We start from the raw sequence: 13839 nt of genomic DNA, 5'->3' as shown, positions 1-13839 counted from the left end.
CACTGGGGACTCCAGCAGCTTGATCTCTGCCATTAGCGCCCCTCCCTGGCCGATGTCACTGTCCTCCCCAGAGCCAGCAGAACTGCGACGAGATGTCATTGTCGCCTGTCCAGCAGGGAGCTCGCTGCACGTGGCCTCTGAGTGGCTAAGAGGGCTGCCAGGTGGAGCTTTCTGCTGGTCATCCTCCTCCTCCTCATCATCATCATCCACCTGGCACTCAGGCTGCAGCCCCATCTGCCTTTGCTCTCTGTTATCAGCCATTTCTCTGAATCTGTCTTCATTTATAAGCTTTTCTTTAAATGGTCCACTTTTTTCTCGAATAAATGCTTTTCTTACCTCCAGGTCATTAATTTCAAGCTTCAGAATCTTTACCTCCGCCTAGAATTGCGTCTTCCTGGGTCTGGAGGCGCCTGCAGCTTTAGCGCTTGTGCAGCGCAGCTCCTCCCGGAGCCTTCTCAAGGTCTTGCTAGCATCTTCATACTCACGAAGGTGGCTCATGACCCGGGAGGCATAGGTGGACACAGACTCCCGGGGTCTCTGCAGCGCCCAACCCTCCTCAGTGAGGTCGGCCTCACCTCCGTGAGCACTCAGCTTTCCTCTGGAAGGGCTGCCATCTTGCACGCTAGCAGGCTTCTCCTCCATGGAAGCCTTGCGGCTTCTCTGGGTCTCTGCAGACCTGGGGGGAGTAGGAGCCACATTGCTGCGACTCCTGGTGGAGCGTCTCACCCCCGAATCCTCTGATGTGCAGGCTGGTTGCTGGTTCCTTCTGCCCCCCGCCAGCCTGGTCCGGGAAGCAGAAGCCTGGGACTTGGCTCCCTCACTCATCCCAGGAAACCCACTCCCTCCCTGGGTAAGAGAGAGAGCAGGTCCCCGGGTGGAGAGATGGTGGTTCTCTGGAGCTCAGGAGCACACAGCAGGTTCAGCAGCGACCGCACCCACAATCAACACAATGAGCAGCAGCTGAGCTGCACTCACTATTCTGCTGGTGCAGTCACTGTGTACATACATTACATTACTGATCCTGAGTTACAACCTGTATTATACCCCAGAGCTGCACTCACTATTCTGCTGGTGCAGTCACTGTGTACATACATTACATTACTAATCCTGAGTTACATCCTGTATTATACCCCAGAGCTGCACTCACTATTCTGCTGGTGCAGTCACTGTGTACATACATTACATTACTAATCCTGAGTTATATCCTGTATTATACTCCAGAGCTGCGCTCACTATTCTGCTGGTGCAGTCACTGTGTACATACATTACATTACATTACTGATCCTGAGTTACATCCTGTATTATACCCCAGAGCTGCACTCACTATTCTGCTGGTGCAGTCACTGTGTACATACATTACATTACTGATCCTGAGTTACATCCTGTATTATACCCCAGAGCTGCACTCACTATTCTGCTGGTGCAGTCACTGTGTACATACATTACATTACTGATCCTGAGTTACATCCTGTATTATACCCCAGAGCTGCACTCACTATTCTGCTGGTGCAGTCACTGTGTACATACATTACATTACTGATCCTGAGTTACATCCTGTATTATACTCCAGAGCTGCACTCACTATTCTGCTGGTGCAGTCACTGTGTACATACATTACATTACTGACCCTGAGTTACATCCTGTATTATACTCCAGAGCTGCACTCACTATTCTGCTGGTGCAGTCACTGTGTACATACATTACATTACTGACCCTGAGTTACATCCTGTATTATACTCCAGAGCTGCACTCACTATTCTGCTGGTGCAGTCACTGTGTACATACATTACATTACTAATCCTGAGTTACATCCTGTATTATACCCCAGAGCTGCACTCACTATTCTGCTGGTGCAGTCACTGTGTACATACATTACATTACTAATCCTGAGTTATATCCTGTATTATACTCCAGAGCTGCGCTCACTATTCTGCTGGTGCAGTCACTGTGTACATACATTACATTACATTACTGATCCTGAGTTACATCCTGTATTATACCCCAGAGCTGCACTCACTATTCTGCTGGTGCAGTCACTGTGTACATACATTACATTACATTACTGATCCTGAGTTACATCCTGTATTATACCCCAGAGCTGCACTCACTATTCTGCTGGTGCAGTCACTGTGTACATACACTACTGATCCTGAGTTACATCCTGTATTATACCCCAGAGCTGCACTCACTATTCTGCTGGTGCAGTCACTGTGTACATACATTACATTACTGATCCTGAGTTACATCCTGTATTATACCCCAGAGCTGCACTCACTATTCTGCTGGTGCAGTCACTGTGTACATACATTACATTACTGATCCTGAGTTACATCCTGTATTATACCCCAGAGCTGCACTCACTATTCTGCTGGTGCAGTCACTGTGTACATACATTACATTACTGACCCTGAGTTACATCCTGTATTATACCCCAGAGCTGCACTCACTATTCTGCTGGTGCAGTCACTGTGTACATACATTACATTACTGATCCTGAGTTACATCCTGTATTATACCCCAGAGCTGCACTCACTATTCTGCTGGTGCAGTCACTGTGTACATACATTACATTACTGATCCTGAGTTACATCCTGTATTATACTCCAGAGCTGCACTCACTATTCTGCTGGTGCAGTCACTGTGTACATACATTACATTACATTACTGATCCTGAGTTACATCCTGTATTATACCCCAGAGCTGCACTCACTATTCTGCTGGTGCAGTCACTGTGTACATACATTACATTACTGACCCTGAGTTACATCCTGTATTATACTCCAGAGCTGCACTCACTATTCTGCTGGTGCAGTCACTGTGTACATACATTACATTACTGATCCTGAGTTACATCCTGTATTATACCCCAGAGCTGCACTCACTATTCTGCTGGTGCAGTCACTGTGTACATACATTACATTACTAATCCTGAGTTACATCCTGTATTATACCCCAGAGCTGCACTCACTATTCTGCTGGTGCAGTCACTGTGTACATACATTACATTACTGATCCTGAGTTACATCCTGTATTATACTCCAGAGCTGCACTCACTATTCTGCTGGCGCAGTCACTGTGTACATACATTACATTACTGATCCTGAGTTACATCCTGTATTATACCCCAGAGCCGCACTCACTATTCTGCTGGTGCAGTCACTGTGTACATACATTACATTACTGATCCTGAGTTACATCCTGTATTATACTCCAGAGCTGCACTCACTATTCTGCTGGTGCAGTCACTGTGTACATACATTACATTACTGATCCTGAGTTACATCCTGTATTATACCCCAGAGCCGCACTCACTATTCTGCTGGTGCAGTCACTGTGTACATACATTACATTACTGATCCTGAGTTACATCCTGTATTATACTCCAGAGCTGCACTCACTATTCTGCTGGTGCAGTCACTGTGTACATACATTACATTACTGATCCTGAGTTACATCCTGTATTATACCCCAGAGCCGCACTCACTACTCTGCTGGTGCAGTCACTGTGTACATACATTACATTACTGATCCTGAGTTACATCCTGTATTATACTCCAGAGCTGCACTCACTATTCTGCTGGTGCAGTCACTGTGTACATACATTACATTACTGATCCTGAGTTACATCCTGTATTATACTCCAGAGCTGCACTCACTATTCTGCTGGTGCAGTCACTGTGTACATACATTACATTACTGATCCTGAGTTACATCCTGTATTATACCCCAGAGCCGCACTCACTATTCTGCTGGTGTAGTCACTGTGTACATACATTACTGATCCTGAGTTACATCCTGTATTATACCCCAGAGCTGCGCTCACTGTTACGCTATGTATAATTTGTGTTGTCTGAGACCTCTAATCCGGTGAGTTTCACAGATCGGTTCTTCAGCACGGTCGGCTGCCATCCCACCCGGTGTGGAGAGTTTGAGGCTGGAGACCCCGACCAGTATTTATCGGATCTACAGCGGCTGATAGAGGACAATGAGCGGAGGGTGGTGGCTGTCGGGGAGTGCGGTTTGGGTAAGTGTAACTCTGATCTCGGCTCTGATTGTACCCGAGGTGTGAGTTCTGACAGGTGCAGGGTTTATCCCCGCTGCCTCTTCCGCCTGCAGGGTTTATCTTACCTGTTCTTTCATGTTATATTTTGATCAACCATTTATTTTATTTCTTCAGTTTTTATGGGTACAGGGGGTGATTCATATTGTGACATTTTTTTTACTTTATTTGAATTCCGCTGTCAGTGAAGTTTAAATCGAGTTTCTATGTCCCACGTTTCATTGTCCCGCACAACTCATGGTAATATCTGAGGTTTTACATAGGACTGCAGGGAATCGTACAATCGGTGTGTTACTTACTCTTTTTACCTTTCCAGACTTTGATAGACTGCAGTTTTGTCCAAAGGAAACACAACTCAAGTAAGAAACATTTCTTGGTCCAAATAGTTTTTTTTTTATATATATATATTTTATCTGAAAAAACTAAGCAGCCAAAAACCATTTGGAAAACTAACGGTAAAACCAAACACTGGCAAACTACAAATGTGAGAAAATGCAACTGTTAATTAACCAGGCATAAAAAAATGGCTTCTTGTTTAATAAGTTTTTTTTGGTTAAATGTGCGTATCTATCTATCTATCTATCTAATATATATATATATATATAAATATATATATATATATATATATATAAATATATATATATATATATATATATATATATATATATATATATATATATATATATATATATATATATATATATACAAATACAAACACATACAATAGAATAGAAAACACAGGATCCACCATTCACAATAGGTGATGTCACAGCTCACCTCCTCCTCCTGTACAATGACTGATAACAGCTCTATATAGAGTAGATAACACAGGATCCACCATTCACCAAAGGTGATGTCACAGCTCACCTCCTCCTCCTGTACAATGACTGATAACAGCTCTATATAGAGTAGATAACACAGGATCCACCATTCACCAAAGGTGATGTCATCTCACCTCCTCCTCCTGTACAATGACTGATAACACCTCTATATACAGTAGATCACACAGGATCCACCATTCACAATAGATGATGTCACAGCTCACCTCCTCCTGTACAATGACTGATAACACCTCTATATACAGTAGATAACACAGGATCCACCATTCACAATAGGTGATGTCACAGCTCACCTCCTCCTGTATAATGACTGATAACACCTCTATATACAGTAGATAACACGGGATCCACCATTCACAATAGGTGATGTCACAGCTCACCTCCTCCTCCTGCACAACGACTGATAACACCTCTATATACAGTAGAGAACACAGGATCCACCATTCACAATAGGTGATGTCACAGCTCACCTCCTCCTGTATAATGACTGATAACACCTCTATATACAGTAGATAACACAGGATCCACCATTCACAATAGGTGATATCACAGCTCACCTCCTCCTGTATAATGACTGATAACACCTCTATATACAGTAGATAACACAGGATCCACCATTCACAATAGGTGATATCACAGCTCACCTCTTCCTTCCTACAATGACAGTTGCCTAGATTAGAGCATGCTGAGTTTATACTCTTATACAAACAAATAAGGTATAACAGCTGCTGATGTCCACGTGTTAAATAACAAATAGGAGTGTAATATTGACCCTCGCGGTCAGTGTGATAATGTACAGATATAATCTTTTTATGGCTATAGAGAGTGAGATGAAAAATAAAATGATAAAAAAAACTTAACTGACACTTTTTTTATACATAGGTTTTTTCTGATGACACATTGCCTTTAAGATCAGGAACCAGTTAATCTGAATATGCAGTAACTGGGGACATCTGGAAGGGGGCACAAACTTTTTTTTTTTTTTACAAGCCCTGTATTTTCTTTGCTCCTAAATAGTCTAGAATTATAAATGTCATCTTCATTTTCTTTCTATTCAGATATTTCGAGAAACAATTTACTTTGGCCGAGAAATGTAAACTCCCCATGTTCCTGCACTGCAGAAACGCACACAAGGAATTTTTAGGTGAGTCTTAGAGACTAACAGGAGACCAAGCACACGTTTTTTATCATAAAGATTTAATTATTGACCCCTAATTATATACCAATGTAATAATAATATATGGTTAAATGTCCTTTATTCACATACTAAACTCTAAATGTTCTGATATTTACAACCACCACTAGGGGGAGCTAGAGGACAGACGTATACATCTCCCAGTGTATGTAGTGAGCTCCCCCTAGTGGTGGCCTTTTAAAGGAAGCATTTCTATGAACTTGTGTCCATGTTACAATTTGTCTTTCCTGCTGTCCAGCTCATATAGCGATCCCTGTGCCTTATTAATTATATTATTCATTCTCAATATTTCTTCCTTTGTTCCACTCCAGATATAATGCAGAGAAATCGCGAGCGCTGTGTCGGAGGAGTGGTGAGTATCTGGTCTCCTGAGATGACTATACAGGAATATCAATGTTTCTTCCACAGCTTTTCAATATATTATCTGAACATCTTCGCTTGATGTCAGTAAACAGAATTTTTCTTATTAGTTTTCATCTAGAATGCATACATGTGCATAATGAACAAATTCAGGCTCAAATCACATACAGTTGTGTTCAAAAGTTTACATACCCCTGCAGAATTTTTGCTCTCTTGGCCTTTTTTCAGAGAATATGAATGATAACACCAAAACTTTTTCTCCACTCATGGTTAGTGGTTGGGTGAAGCCATTTATTGTGTGTTTTCTCTTTTTAAATAATAATGAGAACCCAAAACATCCAAATGACCCTCATCAAAATTTACCATACCCTGGTGATTTTGGCCTGGTAACATGCACAGAAGTTGACACAAATGGGTGTGAATGGCTACTAAAGGTAACATCCTCACCTGTGACCTGTTTGCTTGTACTCAGTATGTGCATAGAAGCTGAGGGAGTTTCTGGGATCCAGACAGACTCTTGCATCTTTCATCCAGCCACTGATGTTTCTGGATTGTGAGTCGTAGGGAAATCAATAGAATTGTCAATGGATCTACAGAAAAAGGTAGTTGAACTGTATAAAACAAGAAAGGGATACAAAACGATATCCAAGGAATTGATAATGCCAGTCAGCAGCATTCAAATTGTGATTAACAAATGGAAAATCAGGGGCTCTGTAAAAACAAAACCATGGTCAGATAGACCAACAAAAATGTCGTCCACAACTGCCAGGAAAATTGTTCAGGATGCAAAGAAAAACTATATAATTTGGAGTGATGAGACCAAAATTAAACTTTTTGTCCAGAACCATAAATGTTACATTTAGAGAGAGGTCAACAAGGCCTATGATGAAAGGAACACCATTCCTACTGTAAAGCATGGAGGTGGATCACTGATATTTCGGGGATGTGTGAGCTACAAAGGCACAGGAAACTTGGTCATAGTTGAAGGAAATATGAATGCAGCACATTATCAGCAAACACTGGAGGCAAATTTGCAATCATCAGCCCAGAAGCTGCATATGGGACGTACTTGGACGTTCTAACATGACAACGATCCAATACACAAGGCCAAGTCGACCTGTCATTGGCTACAGCAGAACAAAGTGAAGGTTCTGGAGTGGCCATCTCAGTCTCTCGACTTCAATATCATTGAGCCACTCTGGGGAGATCTCAAGCGCACAGTTCATGCTAGACAGTCCCGGAATTTACAGGAACTGGAGGGTTTTTGCCAAGAAGAGTGGGCAGCTTTACCATCTGAGAATTAAATAAAGAACCTCATCCACAACTACCACAAAAGGCTTCTAGTTGTCATTGATGTTAGAGGGGGCAATACACGGTATTAAGAAATGGGGTATGTAAACTTTTGATCAGGGTCATTTGATGTTTTGGGTTGTCATTATGATTTAAAAAGAGAAAACACAGTAGTTTGATAATACATGGCTTCACCCAACCACTAACCATGAGTGGAGAAAAAGTTTTGGTGTTATCATTCATATTCTCTGAAAAAAAGCACAACTGTAGATAACACCGGATCCACCATTCACAATAGGTGTTATCACAGCTCACCTCCTCCTCCTGTACAATGACTGATAACACCTCTATATACAGTATCTGACACAGGATCCACCATTCACAATAGGTGACGTCACAGCTCACCTCCTCCTCCTGTACAATGACTAATAACACCTCTATATACAGTAGATGACACAGGATCCACCATTCACAATAGGTGACGTCACAGCTCACCTCCTCCTCCTGTACAATGACTGATAACACCTCTATATACAGTAGATGACACAGGATCCACCATTCACAATAGGTGACGTCACAGCTCACCTCCTCCTCCTGTACAATGACTGATAACACCTCTATATACAGTAGATGACAGGATCCACCATTCACAATAGGTGACGTCACAGCTCACCTCCTCCTCCTGTACAATGACTGATAACACCTCTATATACAGTATCTGACACAGGATCCACCATTCACAATAGGTGACGTCACAGCTCACCTCCTCCTCCTGTACAATGACTGATAATACCTCTATATACAGTAGATAACACAGGACCCACCATTCACAATAGGTGATGTCACAGCTCACCTCCTCCTCCTGTACAATGACTGATAATACCTCTATATACAGTAGATAACACAGGATCCACCATTCACAATAGGTGATGTCACAGCTCACCTCCTCCTGTACAATGACTGATAACACCTCTATATACAGTAGATAACACAGGATCCACCATTCACAATAGAGGATGTCACAGCTCACCTCCTCCTCCTGTACAATGACTGATAACACCTTTATATACAGTAGATAACAAAGGATCCACCATTCACAATAGATATCACAGCTCACCTCCTCCTCCTGTACAATGACCTCTGTACGGGTCATTCACCCACATAAGTGAGTGCACATTGTAATTTGTCATATATGACTGTTTCAGACAAGATATTAGTTTTGATTATCATAGACAGAAAATAGAATAAAACAATCTGGGATGAGAATTTCTGCTGACTTATGTATTGGGTCGATATCGGACGGTCACATGATGTCTCCTCGTTATCGGTCACATGATGTCTCCTCGTTATCGGTCATATGATGTCTCCTCTTTTAGGTCCATTCATTTGATGGCACAAAAGAAGACGCAGAAGCAATCGTGGCCTTAGATCTCTATATTGGCATTAATGGCTGGTGAGCAGAAACTCCTAATTAAAGGGTCATGTTCTGGGATTAAAGGGGGTTTTCAGAACTAAATGTTGGATCCCCACAGATCAGCGGACTGAAGGGGCATGGCTGACTCGTAGCTGTACTGGTGGCCATGTCTAGTCCTGCAGCTGGCCCACAACCGCCCGATTCTGACCACTGGCAAGGAGTCCTTGATCAGATATTGGCGGCCTAATCTTGGTCCTAAAACCCCTCTTGTTTGATAGAGTTGTATCACAGGTTGTATTTTTGCGGTATGGGCTATAGTTTTTTATTTGTGCTCTTTTGGGGTCCATTGGACTTTTTGATGTTTTTTTATTACATTTTTTTGGGGTGATGAGGCATGAAAAAAGAAACAGCAATGTTGGCATTTTTTTTTCTGTTGCACCATTCACAGTATTAAAAAGAAGAGTCAAGTTTATTTTTAATCAATTATTAAAATGCAAAGTGAACGAAAGAGTAATCTAAATCCCATCGATATTTGGTGACCGCCCTTTGGCTAAGTTCACATTGCGTTGGGGCAATCCGTTAAGCGCATAGCGCTAGTGGATTGCGCTAACGCAATGTTTATTTCGGGTCCGCGTTCGCCGTCCCCGCTAGCGCAGACGCAAGCAGCGTCCGAGGTCCGTCACAAAAGAACGGCACATCGCTAGCGCGTGCCGAAAATGGCATGCGCTAGCAATGCGCTACAGGCACAAATCACATTGCTGTCAATGGGTGCGCTAACGGACCCGTTGCACGGCGTTAATTGCGACATTTTCGCCGTGCAACGCAGTCCGTTAGCGTTAACCCATTAACGCAATGTGAACCTAGCCTTAGCCTTCAATATCCAATCAATCCTTCTGGGCACAGTTACATACAGTGTGTAGGATTGTCAGAAATGTTTGTCTCCACTCACCAGAACCATAGCTACCCCTCCGCACATATAAAAGTAGGATTATAGTCCGGTGGATGAGTAGCTAATTATACCAAACGGGTGAGAATCATCATCATTTTCATGTGTAGATTGAAAATTGAAACATAGCCTTTAACTGAAACCAATACAGCTGTGTAGAAGGCTTAAAATTGGGTGAGGAACAGCCAAACTCTGCTACGAAGGTGAGGTTGTGGAAGACACAGGTCATATACTATGCCAAGACTTAAGGTACCTTCACACTGAACAACATTACAACGATAGCGATCCGTGACGTTGCAGCGTCCTGGATAGCGATATCGTTGTGTTTGACACGCAGCAGCGATCAGGATCCTGCTGTGACATCGTTAGTTGGAGCTAGAAGACCAGAACTTTATTTCGTCGCTGGGTCACCCGCTGACATCGCTGGATTGGCGTGTGTAACTCCGATCCAGCGATGTGTTCACTTGTAACCAGGGTAAACATCGGGTTACTAAGCGCAGGGCCGCCCTTAGTAACCCTATGTTTACCATGGTTACCATTGTAAATGTAAAAAAAAAAAAAAAAACACATACATTCCGGTGCCTGTCACGTCCCCGGCGTCAGCTTCCCTGCACTCCTCCTGCATCCTGTGACAGCGCCGGCCGGCCGTAAAGCAGAGCACAGCGGTGACATCACCGCTCTGCTTTACGGCCGGCGCTTACACAGGATGCAGGAGGAGTGCAGGGAAGCGGACACTGGGGACGTGACAGGCACCAGAATGTGAGTATGGTTTTTTTTTACATTTACAGTGGTAACCAGGGTAAACATCAGGTTACTAAGCGCGGCCCTGCGCTTAGTAACCCGATGTTTACCCTGGTTACCCGGGGACTTCGGCATCGTTGGTCGCTGGAGAGCTGTCTGTGTGACGGCTCTCCAGCGACCACACAAGGACTTTCCAACGATCACGGCGAGGTCATATCGCTGGTCGTGATCGTTGGAAAGTTGCTGAGTGTGACGGTACCTTTAAGTACAACAACAAGATGCCAGGTAGTTATACTGCATCAGCAAGGTCTCTCCCAGGGAAAGATTTCAAAGCAGACTGGGTTTTCAAGATGTGCTGTTCATGGTATTTTGAAAAGGCACCAAGAAAAGAGCAACTTGGGCACTGTGTAGATCCAGTTGTTGACTATGGACTCTTAGTGCAGTAGATGAAAGACACAGCGTGATTACTTCCCTTCAAAATTGGTAGGTGTCCAGCAATGCCATCAGCTCAGAAATAATCAGTGGGACCCAACTACACCCATCTACTGGTCAGAAAAGTCTGGCAGGGGTGAACTATGTGGATGGAATTGGGCCAAAAGCTGTATCTTACACATGGAGGCCAAGTGATTCAACTATGCATAAAAAAACACAGGAATCAGGGTCCAGAAAAATGGCAGCAGGTGCTCAGGACTGAGAAGTAATAATCTGAAGTATTTGGCTGAAAGAGAAGGCAGATTGTTCACCAAAAAAGCACAATAATGAGGGTCTGCAGGACCAGTGAAGCATTGTGGAGGGGCCTACAAAGTTGGAACTGCATTTTCACAAATGGATTTGGGGATTTTTCAGGATTAATGGTGTTTTCAACAGTGATAAATACAGGCAGACACTTCTCCATTGTGTAATACCATCAGGGAGGCGCTTGATTGGCTCCAAAATTTATTCTGCAGCCGGATAATGACCCCAAACATCCAGCCAATGCAACTGAAAACGAGGAGTCCTGGAAGTGATGATCCGACCCCACAGAGTCCTGATCTCACATCATCCAGTCTGTCTGGGATCACATGAAGAGACAGAAGGATCTGCACAAGTGACATCCACAGAGGATCTGGGGTCAGCTCTCCAAGATGTTTGGAACAATCTCCTGCCGAGTTCTTTTAAGAACTGAGTGCAAGTGATAAGAGGCAAAGGGCGGCCGCCAAATATTGATCGGATTTAGATTTCTCTTTTGCTCACTCAGTCATAAAAAAAATTACGGTAAATACTGCCTCTTTACATGTTATAATTTCACTGGTCAGGATAGAATGAAAAACACCTGGTCCTTTAAATGAGCCAAACATTAGGTAAATACATCATCAGGTAGATAAGACAAATGACAAAATGCATGGAATCATTATTTAACAAAGCTAGGGTTAAATGCAGGAAGAATGTGTGAAAAAGTAAGTACACCCTCAGTGTTGGAAATGCTTTTAACAGAAATTACTTGAAGTAATGGTTTTGTGTATGATCATTCTGGAAGAATTTTGTCCACTCTTCTTTACAATGTTGCTGAAGTTTAGTGAGGCTCGTGAGCGTTCGTTTCGGCACAGACGTCTTAATGTTTCTATTGGGTTGAGATCTGGACATTGGGCCGTTGAAACATCGTAATTTTCTTTATTTCGGCCATTCTGATGCAGATTTACTGCCGTGCTTGGGATCATTGTTCTGTTGAATGACCCAGTCTGGGCAAAGCTCTTCCTTTGGATAGTTGGTCTCATATTTGACTCAAAGTTACTTTGTTATACAGAGAAGTTTGTGTTCGACTCCATTACCCCAAGGTATTCAGTTCCTGTGACTGCAAAACAAACCAAAATGATCACCCCGCCACCACCATGCCTGACAGTTGGTATGAGGAGTTTGTGATGGTGTGGTTTCGCCCAGTGTGGGGTATTATATCCAAACATCTCCACCTTGGACTTGTCTTCCCAAAAGACATTGTTTGTGTTGTGTGTGTTTTTTTTTTTAGAACAAAGAGGCTTTTTCCAGGCAACCCTCCCAAACAAGTCATACTTACTCAGTCCCTTTAACTTTTACGTTCATGACCTTGAACATTTAACATGCTGAGGCCTTTAGAGATTGAACTTTAGCTTTTTTTTGTGACTTCTCTTAACATTGCAGTCTGACCTTGGGGTGAATTAGAATTTTCATAGGTGTACAAACATGGCAGACGAGGGAGCCTCGGTAGACCGCCGCCTTGCAGTGAAAACCTATTGGCACCCTGTGATTATGCTTCTGTATCGACAATGGAGAAAAGTGGATCCTCGCTACACTCGCAAATGCCCTTTCAACTACCCCCTTTATGAATCCTGACAATCCATTATGTGACTACTGCCGTTAATAAAGGATTTTACTGTAAATGCCGTATCTCGGTGATTAGTGATGTAAAGGTGGACGGAGCCCTCATTTTGCCTCATTCACGTTCTTCATTTTCTTCTTCCAGTTCGTTAAAAACTGAGGCCAACTTAGAAGTGCTGAAGTCCATCCCCAGCGAGAGGCTGATGATAGAGACAGGTAGGCACAAGACGGATTTTACTGGGGAAATTGTACGCTTTTCTGCCACATGTACCTGAAAAGTATTGATCTCGTTCCACATCCAGGAGTGGATAGAAGGGTTTTCTGGTAGAAAATGAAATGACATTTTGGGTTCGGGATTTGTGTACGGAGGATGAAGCTTCTGTTCTGCTTCTACGATAGATGCCCCATGGTGCGGGGTGAAAAATACTCATGCCGGCTCAAAGTACGTGAAAACTGTATTCCCTACCAAGAAGAAGTGGGAGGCAGGACATTGTCTGAAGGACAGGAACGAGCCATGCCATATTGTGTGAGTATCAGGCCCCTCCAACCGGGGCTTCTCCAAGGGCCGAAACCTCGACGCACGTTTTCTAGTATAACCAAACCTGCATGCCATAACATTAAAAGGAATGACTTATAGATTAAATCAGTTTTATATTAGATATA

At 43.2% G+C, this 13839-nt stretch overlaps 1 protein-coding gene across 1 annotated transcript in view; it reads left to right on the top strand.

The window, feature by feature from the left end:
* The window catches only part of TATDN1 (TatD DNase domain containing 1), a 43492-nt gene that overhangs the window by 13949 nt on the left and 15704 nt on the right, over window positions 1-13839 (top strand). The window contains exons 5-11 of the mRNA XM_069731871.1: window positions 3881-4024; window positions 4377-4419; window positions 5958-6043; window positions 6406-6446; window positions 9121-9197; window positions 13322-13392; window positions 13576-13702. Of these exons, the coding sequence (XP_069587972.1) occupies window positions 3881-4024; window positions 4377-4419; window positions 5958-6043; window positions 6406-6446; window positions 9121-9197; window positions 13322-13392; window positions 13576-13702 (589 nt within the window). The remainder of the gene's footprint in view (window positions 1-3880; window positions 4025-4376; window positions 4420-5957; window positions 6044-6405; window positions 6447-9120; window positions 9198-13321; window positions 13393-13575; window positions 13703-13839) is intronic.

The sequence above is a fragment of the Ranitomeya imitator genome, chromosome 6 (genome assembly GCF_032444005.1).
Source record: "Ranitomeya imitator isolate aRanImi1 chromosome 6, aRanImi1.pri, whole genome shotgun sequence".
Classification (NCBI taxonomy): domain Eukaryota; kingdom Metazoa; phylum Chordata; class Amphibia; order Anura; family Dendrobatidae; genus Ranitomeya; species Ranitomeya imitator.
Note: the sequence above shows the minus strand (reverse complement) of the source record. Positions and strands in the feature narration are given on the sequence as shown.